Source organism: Schistocerca gregaria, chromosome X (genome assembly GCF_023897955.1).
Source record: "Schistocerca gregaria isolate iqSchGreg1 chromosome X, iqSchGreg1.2, whole genome shotgun sequence".
NCBI classification, from domain to species: domain Eukaryota; kingdom Metazoa; phylum Arthropoda; class Insecta; order Orthoptera; family Acrididae; genus Schistocerca; species Schistocerca gregaria.
Genome location: NC_064931.1, coordinates 64,740,680 through 64,759,245, shown reverse-complemented (window position 1 = coordinate 64,759,245; position 18,566 = coordinate 64,740,680). Strand labels below are relative to the sequence as shown.

The following is an 18,566-nucleotide window of genomic DNA, read 5'->3' as shown; positions in this document are numbered from 1 at the left end:
TGAAGAACGGACAAGGCGTTCAGTCTCGCCTCAAACAACGTAGAACGTACGGACGATTTCAGTCTTTTAAGGGCCGAAAACGAGCTTTCTGCTGAACAATTTGCAAGTGCCATACATAGAAATATTCTAGGAGCAATGTTACCATTAGGAAACACGGACTGTAACCTCTCTTTCCGTAAAAATTTACTCATTTCGACTGGTATATTACTAATCTTAGAAGAACTCAAAAGTTCCTCAAAATGTACACATTCACTAGGGAAGGAAGGCTCTAAATCTGTATCATGGATTTTTGCTGCACGTTCAACAATATCGTCAGGTGAACTGTTCTTAAGGTTACTGAAAACTGTGAAGGACTCCAACAGTATTCAATAGCTTTCCTTCGTTCTCACTAGTTCGGCGCACAAGTTGTCGAGTACTGGGAGAAATGTTTCGACCCTAAATTTTTCCCTTCCCGTCAGAAAAACTTCTTCAGAGTCCGCCTCTTCGTCATCATGAAGTTTACATTATCGTGATCTTTTATAGGTACATTCATAGTCTATATCAGTCACAATCTCCATGGATTTATTTTCATAATATTCGAACATGCCACGAATAGATACAATAAATCCTACAAGTGATTCATATAATTCATGCACTATTTTAATATCAATTCTTACACTTTGCAATTTCAGATTTACGCTATTAACTCTCTGGAGTATGTCCTTCCAAACTGTCATCATGAATACTATTTCTAGTCAGCTTAGTTGATTCAATAAACCTGACGCCTCATTTCGCACAAGTGGTTTTTCAAACGTGTTTTTGGCAATATGTGTGAGGGCACTGATAACACCCTCCCAGTTTTCATATAGACTTACACACGTTTCCTCTATTGCTGGCCAACGTGTTTTTGACAAACTTTTTACCGTTTCGCTTTCTGGTTTCATGGAAGAAAAACGTTTATCCCAGCATTGTGTAAAAGCAGAGAAAAAATTACAAAGGTTTTGCACTAGATTAAAAAATGAACATGCTCCCCGACAACAGCTACACAAGTGCCGACTAAATTCCAAGAATGCGCTGCATAAGACGCACATTGCACTTTCGGATTTCGCTCTTTAATGCGTGCCTGCAAACCAATGTAGGTTCCTGACATTTTGCTTGCCTTGTCATATGACTGGCTCCTACAGTCAGTAATATCAATGGAATTTGTAGACAGGACCTTTAGTACGGCCTCAGCTAAGTTTTCGGACTTGTATCCTGGATATGATAAAAACAGAAGGAAACGTTCAACAGGTTCACCAGTCTCGTTCACATTTCTCAATATGAAAGATAATTGATCAATATGTGAAATTTCTGCTGTAGAATCTACTATTATGGAGAAATATTTGGTCTGTTTTATTTCACTTATGATAATTCTTTTTATTCGTTGAGAAAGATCTATTATTTCATCACAGATTGTTGAAGAAAGATAATTTGTATGTCTCTGCCTGGCTTTCCATATCGTGCTCTGCGAGAAAAGCATCAAACTCGGCTATAAGTTCAAGAGACATCACAAATTGACCATTGCGTAATGAATGGAATCTTTCCACGTGTCCACGTAGGGGAAGTCCACGATTTGTTAGCTTCTTCACTACCCTTTTCAACATACTGCGCCAGTACATTTTTTCTGTCTCAACATATGAGTCGAAATGGTTATCAATTATTCCAAGTGACTTTTTTCTTGTTAAGAGTGATAACTCATAAATTTTGTGTTCAAGTGAATTCTCATGATGAGATAAAATATTAGAAATATTTTTCCGATCTGCAGTACCATTAGTAGCAATAGCGACCTTACCTCCAAACAATTTACATGGTGCACAAGAAACAGCACCGGTGCTACAGGACTATACTAGAAAATCGCGCAAAGTTGACTCATCATTTAAAAGTTTACGGTAAAATACATTTTTGTTTAAATATCTGGTTTAATCGCCTATTGATCTTGTTGTTGTTTTTGTAGTCTTCAGTCCTGAGACTGGTTTGATGCAGCTCTCCATGCTACTCTATCCTGTGCAAGCTTCTTCATCTCCCAGTACCTACTGCAACATACATCCTTCTGAATCTGCTTGGTGTATTCATCTCTTGGTCTCACTCTACGATTTTTACCCTCCACGCTGCCCTCCAATACTAAATTGGTTATCCCTTGATACCTCAGAACATGTCCTACCAACCGATCCCTTCTTCTGGTCAAGTTGTGCAACAAACTTCTCTCCTCCCCAATTCTATTCAATACTTCCTCATTATTTATGCGATGTACCCTTCAAATCTTCAGCATTCTTCTGTAGCACCACATTTCGAAAGCTTCTATTCTCTTCTTGTCCAAACTGTTTATTGTCCATATTTCACTTCCATACATGGCTACACTCCATACAAATACTTTCAGAAATGACTTCCTGAAACTTAAATCTATACTCGATGTTAACAAATTTCTCTTCTTCAGAAACGCTTTCCTTGCCATTGCCAGTCTACATTTTATATCCTCTCTACTTCGACAATCATCAGTTATTTTGCTCCCCAAATAGCAAAACTCTTTTACTACTTTAAGTGTCTCATTTCCTAATCTAATTCTCTCAGCATTACCCGACTTAATTCGACTACATTCCATTATCCTCGTTTTGCTTTTGTTGATGTTCATCTTATATCCTCCTTTCAAGACACTGTCCATTCCATTCAACTGCTCTTCCAAGTCCTTTGCCGTCTCTGACAGAATTACAATGTCATCGGCGAACCTCAACGTTTTTATTTCTTCTCCATGGATTTTAATACCTACTCCGAATTTTTCTTTTGTTTCCTTTACTGCTTGCTCAATATACAGATTGAATAACATCAGGGAGAGGCTACAACCCTGTCTCACTCTTTTCCCCACCACTGCTTCCCTTTCATGTAGCTCGACTCTTATAACTGCCATCTGGTTTCTGTACAAATTGTAAATAGCCTTTCGCTCCCTGTATTTTACCCCTGCCACCTTTAGAATTTGAAAGAGAGTATTCCAGTCAACATTGTCAAAAGCTTTGTCTAAGTCTACAAATACTAGAAACGTAGGTTTGCCTTTCCTTAATCTTTCTTCTAAGATAAGTCGTAAGGTCAGTATTGCCTCAGGTGTTCCAGTATTTCTACGGAATCCAAACTGATCTTCCCCGAGGTCGGCTTTTACTAGTTTTTCCATTCGTCTGTAAAGAATTCGTGTTAGTATTTTGCAGCTGTGGCTTATTAAACTGATAGTTCGGTAATTTTCAAATCTGTCAACACCTGCTTTCTTTGGGATTGGAATTATTATATTCTTCTTGAAGTCTGAGGGTATTTCGCCTGTTTCATACATCTTGCTCACCAGATGGTAAAGTTTTGTCAGGACTGGCTCTCCCAAGGCCGTCAGTAGTTCCAATGGAATGTTGTCTACTCCGGGGGCCTTGTTTCGACTCAGGTCTTTCAGTGCTCTGTCAAACTCTTCACGCAGTATCGTATCTCCCATTTCGTCTTCATCTACTTCCTCTTCCATTTCCGTAATATTGTCCTCAAGTACATCGCCCTTGTATAGACCCTCTATATACTCCGTCCACCTTTCTTCTTTCCCTTCTTTGCTTAGAACTGGGTTTCCATCTGAGCTCTTGATGTTCATACAAGTGGCTCTCTTTTCTCCAAAGGTCTCTTTAATTTTCCTGTAGGCAGTATCTATCTTACCCCTAGTGAGATAAGCCTCTACATCCTTACATTTGTCCTCTAGCCATCCCTGCTTAGCCATTTTGCACTTCCTGTCGATCTCATTTTTGAGACGTTTGTATTTCTTTTTGCCTGCTTCATTTATTGCATTTTTATATTTTCTCCTTTCATAAATATTCAATATTTCTTCAGTTACCCAAGGATTTCTACTAGTCCTCGTCTTTTTACCTACTTGATCCACTGCTGCCTTCACTACTTCATCCCTCAAAGCTACCCATTCTTCTTCTACTGTATTTCTTTCCCCCATTCCTTTGATCTTCTTGAATTAAAAAAATCACCGTTAGAATTTTGATTAATGCCACGTGGTAAGAGAATGTCGATTGTTCATTCATTGACACAGCATTCTGCACGATCATCACTAACGAGGTTATTTGTTTTGGTAATGTCTGACTCGACACTTAGGTTCGTGAAACTAGAAATCAGGAACAACTTGCTTTTCCTCATTTTAAAATTTTGTTTCGTCTCTATTTACTTTTTTTTACAACAGCTACAGTGCCAGAAATATCATCCGTACTACTTGAACTCGCAGTCAACCAGCAAAATGTTTTGCGAAAAATTTATCTACTCTGCCAAGCGTTTTTAGAACATTGGCTTCTCGTTCTCGCCTTTCCTTCGATAATTTCCGAAAATCCGCACCACTTAATCTTGCACGTTTGCTTTTTTCACTGTTATTCGTGTTAAGGCGCTTACAAAATTGTCAACCAACAGTCAAAACAAAAGAAAAAAATTGTAAAAGGAAAGAAAGAAAGTCTGAATCCAGTTCCAATCGTACTGCGCCGCACATAAGCACAAAGCTTTTTATTTTAAACACGGCACACGAGCACAAAGATTTTTGCTTTAAACACGGAGCGATGAACTGACCAACTCGGATTACTCGACGTGGCTGTGCTATGACAGAACGACCATGCAGAATAATTTAATTGCATTGTCGCCTGTTTCTCTGTTGTCAGTGAACAGTAGAAGCACACCTGCAGGCTGGAACTCATCTCGTAAAGAAAACGGGACAGTCCCTTTTTTTTGGCTTCTGTTTCCCGCGTCACCGGAATTTTAGCTGGAACGCAAGTATGTCTCTCTAATTTATAAAGCAAGTAATTTTCGCAATTTCTTGCTGTGAGCTCTGCTGGGTCGACTCTTATCTCACTTATTCTTATAACATTTTAGCGGTTTCTGTGTGCAGAGTGGACAGACTACAAAGTTTAAGTAGTCTTCTTGGCAGTTGGTGTGGTGCGTTGTGATTTGTGTGAACACTTCTGTTATGTCTAAATGCAAATGCACCACTTTTTCCAACATAAAATAAAAATAGCCTTTCCTCGAAGAAACGAAAGCTTAGCTCAGAAGTTTAATATAAAATTTGCAATGCCACGTACCATCCGATTGCACAGGGTGGGTGTGGTCGCTTTCATCCCACAAACCAACCAACCAACCAACCACAAAGCAGGCTGCAGCACAGTAAATGAGACAACGAAAGTTGGTTTCTTCTTCTTTTTTCTCCAAAGAAAGTAACATAGTAAATAAATAAAGAAAATTTTTAAACTGTTGTGTAGTATATTTCACACATTATTAGATATTCTGCTTATGTTCTTTCCGTATACACATGTGTTTAAAAATGTAATTCCCAGTATCAACATGTTTTGTTAAACGGGAGTCATTAAATCAAAGCACAGATACTGAAGATCACAGAGCTTTCACGTTAATTACAATAAAGGAGGGTTGACTTGATAATTCCCCATAATTTGTACAAGAAATTTAAGTACAGTTGGGTTTTACATACTGAGGCCCACACATGTTACAGTATTTAAGAAACTGCTGATTAGTTTATCACAGCTTTTCAGGGGTCCCGGTATTTTCACGGAGAATATATGGTAGGGTTAAGTAGGAGCCGACAACATTCTCGGAATAATAACGTTTCAGACATTGTATTGTAGATTGCTGTCCTGACAGCTTACTTCAAAATATTTTGAACAATCATGAAGATGATACCAGACAGAAACCCAATGTTAAATTTCCATTCAGTCACTAAGTAAACTATATATATTCCCAAGCTTGTATTGTTGAATTTCGTTCTTAAGGCTTATTTAAACTAGCAAGTTGTCTAACAATATTAAAAAATGTTGTCGTTTGTAAGCGCAGTTATTTTAAAACGTCAAAGGTTAAAATGAGTACAGAGCAAAAACTGTTGCCCCCCTTAAGGTGCCACTCCTAGGCCCGTGCCTGTATGTAAATCCGCCACTGTATAGACGCCATTTTGAAACTGTCCTGCAGCTACGCTATCTGTCGGAAGTGACGGAAACTTGGCGCTCTCACTCGGGAGACTTCAAATAATACACAAGTAACGTTCCGAATTTGTATCATTGTTTTCGGCTGAGAAAAAAAATGCGGTGCATTACTTTCTTCGTAATTCTCTCGGAATGAAGTGCTGACTGTTACTACGTTTTACACGTTTCCTTCGATACTCACTCTTCCATGTTTTACATGCACATAACACGTAAATGGTAGTCTGCAGGTCAGTTACTTCAAGTAAATGATTAGAAGCCAATCTTATCTCTGCTCATAATGGAAAGAATGTAGTCGGAGGAAACAACTTCAGATGAAATTTATTCCAGTTTATTTTGGCGTGGTAGTACAGCAACCTTCTGTTGTGATTTATGGTAAAAGAGGACCCCAGGTTGCAGAAATCTCTTTATTGGTTCAAAAACGACGCTTCTTAAGAGGGTAGGGCATCATCAGGTTATTTCGTGAATTGCGGTTAGTCAGTCATGGCAGCACAGTGTAAGGACATGCTCAAAAACTGTAAGCATGGCCCCATAGGTAACTGCTGGTGCCCAATCCGCACTCATGCATTGTATACACTGTTAAGAGTTTGTGAGTGGTGCCTTACTCGGTGCTGCTATGACCGACAACCCACACTGCACGTGATAACATCATGATGCTCTAGCTGCGTGAAACGTGTCATTTTTGAGCCAATAAAAAGCTTTCTGCAATCTAGGACAGTCTTTCAGTATCAAAATTCAGATGAAACTGCCTCGATTAAAATGTAATCCAATGGCCTCATGTACAATAAACGACCTAAATTACAGCAAAATTCTACTAACTTATGCTGCTGCTAATTGTACATTTTTCTACAGTTGAAAACGTCTCTAAATGAAATAAAATTATAACACGCGTTCACCGTCATAATAGAAATTGTCAATGGTACGTTTTCGTACATAGTAATCTGGCAAGATGCTGTCTATCGTTGCACTTTTAAAAGCGATTCTTACGATTGGTTAAACCGAAACGCTTTAATTTGTGTGGTCTATGAAAATAAAAAGCGATCAATAAAGAACAATATATTAACTTTTATAATTAAAAACAATCATGTGGCGCAAGAGATAGTAAGATATTGCGTACAGTTGCCTTTTCTGTTTTCCAGAAACAACTACGTGTCAGACTACGAGATGGAGCAAACTGCGCCCCTTCTTAGCATCCTGGAGCTGATTTCCAAGCTGCGACAGACAAGCAGCATCGCTGAAGACCCAGCGTAAGTCAATGAGCCAAACCACCTTTTTAAATTACCCTAGGACGAAAATCGGATAAATACTTCTAAGTCAATGACTGACCATAAACTATCTTAGCTGGAATAAGTGTTCTAGGACTTGTATGAAGTGTTTTTATGAAACGTTAGAAAATTCATTGGCTCAGATCATATTTATTATCATGAAATACTTGTGTAAGAATCTCTGATAAACGTACATAGTGTTGCTTGAAGCATGGTATCGTAACTAAACACTATTTGTTTCGAAAAAAATATATCGATTTTACAACACTGCGCTGCGTTATGTGTTGAGTACAGCAATCTGCACTCGGTTACGTGTCTCACTCGTGTAGTCTTGCTAATTCTTTTGTTGCTTATGTACACAAAAGTTTCACTATACGTGATGAACAGAAACCAGACTTTAATTACCTTCCTATAACTGAAAAATTTTCGATGACTAAGGACATATATAGTAGTAGAAATCAGCATAAAGGCATGAACATTTGTAGGAAAATCAACAATGTCGGTTGCAATAGTTCTGCACAGTGTATATACAAGAGTATGAATTCAGTACACTGATTATAGCATTTGATGTCAGTATTACAGTATATAACAAGACATCAATTCAGATGGTAGAGGGTGGAACTCGGTGTTTCCTGCACATGGGAAATAGACACCATTAGTGACAATGTGTATCGCGTACATAAACCATTATTGTGACAGTGTCACGCGGAAGACAGCTATCATGTGATGAAAAAGCAAAAAACGTGCGTAGAACGAAATGGAAGTCTCTAATAGCCAAGAAGACTAACCGTTCAAGTACACTGATAAAATTTCATTAGATTATGCTCACGATATTGACACAACGGAAAATATGGGCAAAGTAGAAAGTTATCTGAGGTATCCAAACTGTTACATTGCGTAAAGCAAGAGCCACAAATCGTTATTCTTCTCGACTTGTTGATGAATTGCAGTTACCAGTAACTGCCAGACGTGTACGAGAAATTTTGTCAAACGAGAACATCTTGCTTTCCAGAAAATACTGCAGAAATCTGCTCTAACACCCAAACATAAACAGGCTAGACTGGAGATTGCTGCAAAACACGTCATGGACTTGAGAGTAGGATAAAGTGATCTTCAGAGATGAAAATAAGTTTAATTTAGATTGTCTGGATGTATTTCAGTATGCAGAAATTTTGGTGGTGGTATAATTATGATTTGCGCAGTCTTCTGCACTAAAGGTAAATAACTCATTGCTTGGGTGAACGCTAGAATGAACTCTAATATGTACACTAAGATACTAGAGACAGAATGGATTACAGTGTATACGACCTAGGGAACGAAAGTCTAATGTTTCCAGAAGATAATGCATCTATGTATGTTTCTGTTCAACAAAAAAGTGGTTTGAAGTATATCGATGTCTTGCCCAGATCTGTACGTAGCCTGGACCTGAATCTCGTGAGAACCTTTGGGGAATACTTGCAATTGGTGTTTGTCGAAATAGAAGTCAATTTGAGGCAGCAAGTGAGCTGAAAACAGCGATACGAGAAGAGTGGGAGACAATTTCGTTGCAAGAACGACTAACCCTAACAAATTCAATGCCGAAGAGAATCTTTGAGGTAATTAACAAGAACGGTGTTGGACAAAGTACTAACCATGCATTACCACAACAGGATAGTGAGTGCCTTTATACCAATTTCCATCCAGGAAATGCAAACGCCTTATATTTGTTACTCGTGTTATGAAAGAAACTATGTAATTTCGTTATGATCGTTTACGTTAGATATGTATCGAGTACCTTCATAATAAATTCGATACATATATCCTGGGTACTTTACTTTTTTAAGAACCTTTCTTTGTACTGATTTTCACTACTGTAACGACTCCTACAAAACATACAATATTTCATTTAACGGACACTTTACATCAACCCCGAACATAACTCAATATACAAGCAGCTTCAGTCTTTGTTTCACAAAGTTATGATAATTTAAGTGATATATAAACAAGAAATATGCGCCCATTACGTAATTTATTTGCAGAGTTTTGTTTACACCTTATCCGCAGTGCTAGAGAGTGTTCTCAGCGACTTGGAAAATATTGCTTCTGCAGCTCAACACCATTAAATTTTCGCAGTTTACTTCAAGTGACAATAGTCTTGGTAACACTCTAAGGGTGTAATAATTTCCCCGAGGATTCTCTCTCTGAAAATAATTACTCTTCTGCAGGTTAGATTCGCGTGTATCCTTTTCTTATGATACCACTATTTTCCCGTTAATGAAATTCCTAAGTAGTTGAGATTTCTTTGTGATTGTTTTTAAACTTTCCGACGCGATTTATTGCCCTCGTTAGTAGTGCGTTATGAATACGGCGGCGCGTCTGAAAGAACTCTGCTCGTAAAAAGTCTTTTAGGAAGCGGGGAGCTGTGGAACGTCCGTTACAGACTGTGGCCCCCTCCAGCATGAATGTGGCTAAAGTAAATTCTAAACTCAAACAACGCTATCTCGCAAGGCATGCAGATTAGTGCGAGGTCTACGTATCGAGGGCAAATACCGTTGGGAGATTGTCTCCGCTCTGTTAAGCTGACTGCTGTTCCGAACGGCAAAGAGCAATACAAACTGCCCACGAGCCGTATTCTACTGTACACAGGAACAGTTAGAATGTCTGTTCCCGTCGCTTTCGTTGTCACAACAGGAACAGAAACACGACTAGAATCATAATGGTGGAAACCGAATCCACAACAGAAACTACTAACGTCTACAAATGGCGATTGTTCGTAAACGCCGAATTCGCTCCGCTGACGTGCATCTTGGAGATATTAAGGCAGACTTATTCCGTTTCGAAATTACGTACTATTCTTAACGTATCTGTTTGGAATAGATAGGCCAATTAATTCAACACAGCCAGTCTCCACAATGTTCAAGTAGCCTTTTCCCGAAATGTAACTACCGAGATTTTTATGGCTGGCTGTGAGCACTATGGGACTTAACATCTGAGGTCATCAGTCCCCTAGAACTTAGAACTACTTAAACCTAACTAACCTAAGGACATCACACACGTCCATGCTCTAGGCAGGATTCTAACCTGCGACCGTAGCGGTCACCTGGTTCCAGACTGAAGCACCTAGAACCGCTCGGCCACACCGACCGGCCCGAGATTTTTACATTTGCAGTTTTGTGCATAATACATTCTTTCAAAAGAAAACAGAGTATTGCCTCGATAAGGAACAAATTTAACAGAAAAGAGGCTGACTTTATTTCATGAAATAACAAACACATTGTTGAGAATGTGTTGTTCCTAAACCACCTTCGAAATTAAAGTGATTATAGTCTCGCAGAAGAGATATAAAACTAAAAAGAAACAGACTTATTAGGAGCACGACTAGAGATACAGATTGGAGAATTTATTTAAGAATGTGTGTACCAGATTAAATTAAGCATCTTAGAGCATTAAGAGCATATATGACTTACGAATGGCTCTACGCACATTGGGCCTTTAACATCTGAGGTCATCAGTCCCCTAGACTTAGAACTACTTGAACATAACGAACCTAAGGACATCACACATGTCCATGCCCGAGGCAGGAATCGAACCTGCGACCGTAGCAGCGGCGCGATTCCGGACTGAAGCGCCAAGAACCGCTCGGACACAGCGGCGGCATACATGACTTGCAGATGCAGAATATGTTGCAGGAATAAAAAAGACAAAATGAAATAAAATATCATGAGCTGATTGATTTTCCCAAGTACCTGTGTCAGTCAATAGCTATGCTGGTGAATTTCATAAAATGTGGAGGTTTTGAAGGTTCCTGTACGCCTGCTTAAGCCTGATCTGAAGAGCAGCAAACTGTACAACTTGTCCGCGCTGTAAATAGCATAAGACTCTATTCTGACTTACTGATGGCATCATGTCTGTCACATGTTCTGATACGACTGCTTGTAATCTGTGATGAGATCGTTTTCATCCCTGTCTTTCCAAAGGTGACTGATGCAATAAAGGACTTTAATGTTTCGTGTAATAAGTCAACGGAAGAGTAGCATGTACTGATATTTAGGTTATTCAGTGCCTCTTCAAATAGTTAAGTTTTTATTTTATATTGGGTACAATACATCTTTGAGACAACAAAATAACAGCGATGTTTACTCGTTGTTCATAGCAGCATGAAGACATATATCACGCATAAATAAAGCTCCAGTATTATATTTATACAGACAAGTAAATAGATTCACGTTATAGATCCGTGAGACTGGAAAGACCTATTGATCAACTTGCTACTGTTAAAGGGAAGATTTCATGTAGGCTTGCCGCGCCGGGCAGCCTTGCGGTCTTAGGTGTCTTGTCACGGTTCGCGCCCCCCCCCCCCTCCCCATCCCCATCGGTGGTTTGAGTCCTCCCTCGGGCATGGGTGTGTGTGTTGTCCTTAGCGTAAGTTAGTTTAAGTTAGATTAAGTAGAGCGTAAGCCTAGGGACCGATGACCTCAGCAGTTTGGTCCCATAGTCCTTATCTCAAATTTCCAAATTTTCCATGTAGACTTCGCCACTGGTATTTCCGTCGTCTACAGGTTGTTCCCTTTCCGTACAAAGTCTTAAGAGTCCTAGTTGCCTGATAGGTGCGGAAGGCGTTTAGGCAAATGACGTCTGAGATCAATATCGTAATCCGGGCTCTGTGGAAGAATTTCTTTTCCAGATAGAGATGTCGGAGGGATTGCAGCAATCTCTCCGACGAATATCTACAGGACACTGAAATATCAGACGAGAAAGAACAATTAGTACGTGGAGATCAGCGGAAATGTGATAAGAATGTAATTACTGATTTCAGAGCCGGATTTGATTGCTATGTAAGACACGAGTCTCTTTTTGCAATTATGCGTTATCGTTTAGGATTTACGAAAGCAAGACAACGTTTCTTTCCGAAATTTCAGCTCCATTATTTTTACTACCAGTATTCTAGATACCTAGTGCGTGGATTTACGTTATTTTTTACATTCTACTAAACAAATGCAGTGAGAAAGCTTTCCATTTCCGACTCGCAAAGTTAAATAACTATACGACGTTTTCAAACTGGAAGAACATTTTTCAGTAAAAAGCAGGGTTCTCCTTTCTCTGATATATTAGGTTTACCCGGAAGTTGTGTAGAAATGGCTGTCTTGGCAGAATGGTTCGGCTACAAGAATACTACAACGAAATCTTCCAACATTTTTCCAGAATAAGAGTATATAACCTGTTTTTTTGTTTTGCAGTCTGCAGACGATCTAGCGTGCCATACTCAGCTTTTCCCAAGTCTGACCGAATCTCTTCCTCTTCCAAACAATATCATCGATGCTTTATAATATGTACTTCAATGTTCAAAGTGATTTCGGTTTTGCAGTCTGTCGTCGTTTACTACACTCTACAATGTTTTGAGTCGGCATCTGTCAGTCATCGTCAAGTGAACCACCGAAGACTGCCGAAAAGTTTCTCCATGTAGTGAGTATTAGATGGGATACCGGGCAGGTCCCCAGTCGAAATATCGTGGAGTGGAGCAAACGACGACCGGCTGCAACCCAAAATTCCTTTGAACATTTAATTCGCGGGTAACATTCAAGTGTAGTTCAAGATTTATACGGGGTGCGGAAATACAGTTTGGCCATAAATGTAGAGCAGAAAGACAACATCAAACAAAGGCTTTTGAATATAGGAACACATTCGCCGCTATAGAAACGTAATTGAAATCTGACATATGGACGCCTTTACTCAGAATCAAATGTAACTCACAGAAAAGTATACGTAAACAAAATGTGTGGACTAGCTAATCGTCACGATGAGAACAGGAAAAACTTAAAACATCACTTACACGTGTATCGTACTTAGGTGACGTACCATACGGAACTTCTTTAGAAATCAGAATACTCACATGTCCATGTTCCATGTTTCATTATGTCCTATAAAGGTCAAAGTAAATGAAAAATGAGTATACCCTTGTTCACAGACTTGTTACCACTTAATTAACGTAAGTGCATCGACCAAATGTTCAAACTGATCACCGTTTTGAACCAGGAATAGCGCCGTAGTCCATTCCTTCGTTTGGCCCTGACTTTCTGCTCCACACTTTCGGTCAAATTGTTATTTCGCACCCCGTGTATTCTTAGTTTGAGTACTAGGCGATGATCCCTTTACTTACACATTAAAGAAACCTATATTTCCTGGACATGTCCCATCTCCAACTTCCTTCCTCTAGTAAGGTTATTTCTGTGGCATGTTTCCTTGCCTGTTCCACTTGAAAAATGTTCTTCTCACATTTGGTCTTTTCATTTTATTTTAGCGCCCTGCTGTATCGTCACTTATCAAATGCTACTAATGTTTAGTTCTGAAAATTTCTTTTTGCCTATTTTTCACATTTATACTGTGAGGTGCTCTAGATAGGTAATGTTAGATAGTTCTTGCTTAATCCCGATCAATATTAGGCACCAGGGAATTTTTTTTCTTAGGAAAGGGTTCTTAGCCGGTACAGCCCACGTTTCACAATCCTCTGTCTTCATATAGCCTCCATAATCTTGCTTCCTACAAGTAAAAACCGTTCAACAGCCCACATCGCATAAAATATTTTTTTTATTTAAGACAACTGGTTTCGACAGACTATGATGTCATCTTCAGGTCTTAAAACCTTTTCGTTGTAAAACTTGTTCATTTTACGCTGACATCACGCACAAAATGTCAAGTGCATAAAAACGGTACATTATACATGGTTTGTCATTGCTAAAATATTTAAAAAGCCTAAAGCACCTCGTGCAACAGCTATATATATATATATATATATATATATATATATATATATATATATATATATATATATATATAGTTCACAGTTGATTCTTACGTCATCCAAACGTGGTACATTAAAGCGCAATTGTTTACAAATGCTGGGCATATTCTAAAGAGTGCGAATTCACTTGTTTGTGATGTCAGAATAGAATGAACATGTTTTGCAACAAAAAGATTTTAAGACCTGATGATGACAGCATAGTTTCTTGGAAATCGATTATCTTAAATATAAAAAAAATTATGCGGTCTTGGCTGTTGAATGGTTTTTAACAAGTAAACAGATTGCCCTTCACCTCTCTAAATGAGAAAATTCAATCCTACAGCTAAACTACTTCTCTTCTCTTACAACATGCTTTTACATATTTTTTTAATTCAGTTAGTCCAGAATCCGGACAGAGCATTCGGCAATTATTCCTTCATTTTTTACGTTGCAAGCAGCGTCAAGAATCTGTTTTCCGTTCGAGACAGACCGTAATACTTGCGTGTTGTTCAAATCTACCGGTAACAATTCTAACATCACGCCCCTGAATTTCTTCAGTGTCTTCCTTTAATCCGGCCTGGTGCGTATCCCAAACACTTGGGCAGTATTGAAGAATGGGTCGTATTAGTGTCCTATATGCGATCTGATTTACAGTTGAACCAAACTTTCCTAAAATTTTCCCTATAAATCAGAGCCGATCTTGTGCCTTCGCTACTACAATCCTTACATGCTCTTTCGATTTTATGTCGCTCTGCAACGTTACGCCTAGATAGGTAATCACTGTGACTCTGTAAAGCGGTACACTACTAATGTCTTACTCGAAAATTACGGGATTTTTTCCCACTAATCTGCAATAACTCACATTTTTATGCCATTCATCACACTAACTAAAAATTTGGTCCCGGTCATTTTCTACCCAACTACAGTCTCTCAACGGCGACACCTTCCGGTGCACCACAGCATCATCAGCAAACAGTTCTCAGATTGCTCCTCACCATGTCTGCCATATCATTAATGTATGTAGAAAATAACAGTGGTCCTGTGACACTTCCCTGGACACGCCTGACGATACCCTGGTCTCTAATGAACACTCGCTGTAGAGGACAACAAGCTGGGTTTTGTTACTTAAGAAGTCTCGAGCCACTCACATACGCGGAACCTATTACGAATGATTGTGCTTTCGTTAACAGTCTGCAGTGGGACACGGTGTCAAATGCTTGTCGGAAATCTAAGCATATGGAATCTGACTGTTGCCGTTCTTCCATAGTTCGCAGGACATCACATGAGAAAAGGGCGAGCTGAGTTTCGCATGAGTGGTGCTTTCTAAAATCGTGCTGATTCATGGACAGAAGCTTTCCCGTCTCAAAGAAAGAAACTTATTGTATTCGAACTGACAATGTGTAGAATTCTGAAGCAAATCCGTGTTAAGGATATTGGTCTGTAATTTTGCGAATCCATTATTTTACCCTTCTTATACACAAGAGTCATCTGCGCTTTTTTCCAGTCACTTGGGACTTTGCGATGGGTGAGAGATTCGCGATAAACGCAATGCCGTAAAGTAAAATCGAATCGAGATCCATCTGGACGTGGTAACTTATTTGTTATCAATTCTTTCAGTTGTTCATCTACAACAGGGATGCCTATTACTATGTCTTCCGTACAGGTGTCTGTGCTAATGTCAATCAACGGTATGTTTGTAAGACTCTCCTTTCTTAAACACGAAATTTAAAACTTCGGCTTTCTTTTCTCTGTCTTCTATTGCCACACCGGACTGGTCAACGAGTGACTGGAGAGAAGCCTTAGACTGGCTTACCGATTTTACGTAGGACCGGAATTTTCTCGCATTCTCGGCAACGTCTGTTGCAAAAGGTATAACGGTGGTAGCTGTATGCTTCGCGGATCGATCTTTTTACAAATGCACAGATCTTCACAATTTTTAGTCAGTCGTCATTTGCTCTTTCTCATTTGAACCGAGAGCACAACACGGTTTGCTTCCTCAGTATTTTTCGAATTTCATTGTTAAACCACGTATAGATAGACTACATGTTGTGTACATAGTTCCGCGTAGTCAGCGCGTACACAACTTTCCCACTAGAGCGCGCCCCGCTAAGCACAACAGCGCAGGCGCAGAGCTCGTCCGTCTCCGCATTACGAGATGGCGCTGTCTTAGAGACGGACCAAATTCTGCTTCCGCCGATCCGCGTATTAATATGTAATGCAGTCAATAAGATTGCTGCTAACGTAGAACCTTTTCTCCTCGCGGATCACACTCGCACAGTGATACCTGAATGCTCGAGGTATTATAACGAGTTTTCAGACCTCCGATTAGTCAGTCTACATTAGTCTGCATTTGTCTGCACCACTCTGTACCAGTCTGCATTAGTCTATAGTCAAGTTTCAGTCTGCACCTAATAAGATTATCAGATTCTGTACATAGCCATGAAGATAAATGAATAGACACTTTGTCAAGTATGAGATATATGTGAGAATAAGATTAACGTACCAAGACCAAAGGAACTTCAGAACTTCAGATTGTCAATTTAAATAGCATCTAGAACCAAGTTAAGTTATTTTTATGCTTGTTATTATTTTAATAAATGTGTATGAAAATTAATCAAGTTCTGTTTAAAGTTGGTCACCTTCAATCTGCTACTCTAAGCGTGCAAGTGGCATTTCTATCGTCTGACCTAACGGCAGAAGATAAACACGCCACGATAAGACCACGAGACATATTGCTGACACTCGCATACTTCATTAGAGCGACAAGTCAAATAATCTGATGGTGTGTACCGAAGGTTTTACAGTACGCACCCCACACTACACATCACTGCAGTGACAGTTTGGAGAGTCTCGCCATTCCCAGCTGAATAAAGTAGCAGCTGTTCTCCATGTCCAACCTACACCAGGTGACAAGAGGAAGATGGACGTCTGGGAGTTTGATAGCTGGGTTTTCGACTCACAAAGAACCTTTCCGGGGTGAAGATGACTATTCCGATTTCCAGCCAGCCACAGCCGCATTGTAGGACCTGCCTGAAACGTTCTGCACGGGGGAGACTGATTCTGCTCTAATCTTGCAGCGAGAGCTTGCTGGCTTCTTACGAGAGATGGGGTGATACGTAACAGCGAGTGCTGTTTTGTTGCAGGTCTGCATTTGTGACGGAACTTGTTGCAGGGCGAAGCGCGGCTTGGACCTGGGCATCAACCGCGGCTTCTCGGGCGCGCAGGCGGCTAAACACCTGATGGGCCTGGCAGCAGCTCAGTACGCAGCAGGGCCCGGCCGCAGGCGCCGCGACACACACCAGCAGCCGCAGCAGCCCGCGGGCCACACCTCCGCGTAGGCCGCCCGCCGGACACCACTCGTAGCGCGACCGTAGCTCCTACCGTAGTACCGCACTCACCGTCTATTTACTGTTGAGTCATCTAATAAACCACTCTGTAGACAGCTGCCTGTGTCTTCATTTACTACCTCCCACTCACTATCACTGGAATGTCTACGGAGCGACCACAATATAATGCGCACGTCGTCAACACGGAGCGGTAAATGTTATGTGGCTCTCAGTAATGACCTATTGTTTACATTTTCCGAAGAAGTACGAAAAATTTTTACATGTTTATTTATTGGTAACAGTGACACAGATGCATTTTGCAGTACTCGAAATGATTATCAAGGCCGTTTCATTGGCAAGTGCCAGAAAGTTCCGTGACTTCGAAGGCAGCGTATATTGTTATCAAAAGTTGTGTTCGATCCGTAGATATTTCTCCCCTGTCTACCAGACTAGAGGACTGGGTGCGGCATTATGAAATGAGTCTATCTAAGCAACACACAACATGATAGTTGAGGTACAATATATTTTTATTTTAATGGCTTAAAGAAATGGACCTTACTACCAAACACTGATCAGGAAACACAAATGAAAATATTGATGCAAACATAACACACAAAATACTATCAAAAGATTAAAGTCAGTAGCTATTTACTTTCACATCATTAATTCAAATTTAATCCACAAGCAGTAAACTAGGAAAATGGACAAACGAATCAGGTAAGAAGTAAAAACCGAAATTACCATTAAAATTTTCATATACGAACACACTGGAAAAAAATTTGTTACGTCCAGGAGACATAAAAATTATATTGTGTAACACGCCCTCTACTCTTATTAATTGCCGCAGGTACTTCCAAATGGTAGTCTCTGAAACTGGAACACTCCAAGGGTAGTGATGATCATAAAATATTGCATGGACTGTTCGTCCAGCGGTAGGTATTAGTATGTATCTTGTAAATCAATCACGGGAAAGTATCTGCCCTGTCCCAAATTGTCCTTTAATTCCTCCGGACATGGGAGAGGAAATGAATACACGACAACATGTTGGTTTACTGTGGGTTTAAAATCGGCACACAGACGTAAACCTCCTGGTGGCTTTTTGAGAATGATCGAAAGTGATGCCCACTGACTTACAGAAACAGTTTGTATAGCCCCATTGTCTTTCCGTCGTTGCAGTTCCTAAGCAGTTTCCTAACGAACTGCACGGGAAGGCGCC

General features: G+C 39.9%; 1 protein-coding gene across 1 annotated transcript in view; it reads left to right on the top strand.

The window, feature by feature from the left end:
• LOC126298939 (diuretic hormone class 2) overlaps positions 1 to 17,466 on the top strand; it is a 104,218-nt gene extending 86,752 nt beyond the window's left edge. Inside the window, exons 3-4 of the mRNA XM_049990537.1 lie at positions 7,142 to 7,249; positions 17,197 to 17,466. Of these exons, the coding sequence (XP_049846494.1) occupies positions 7,142 to 7,249; positions 17,197 to 17,362 (274 nt within the window). The 3' untranslated portion in view covers positions 17,363 to 17,466. The remainder of the gene's footprint in view (positions 1 to 7,141; positions 7,250 to 17,196) is intronic.
• The last annotated feature ends 1,100 nt before the right edge of the window (positions 17,467 to 18,566 follow it).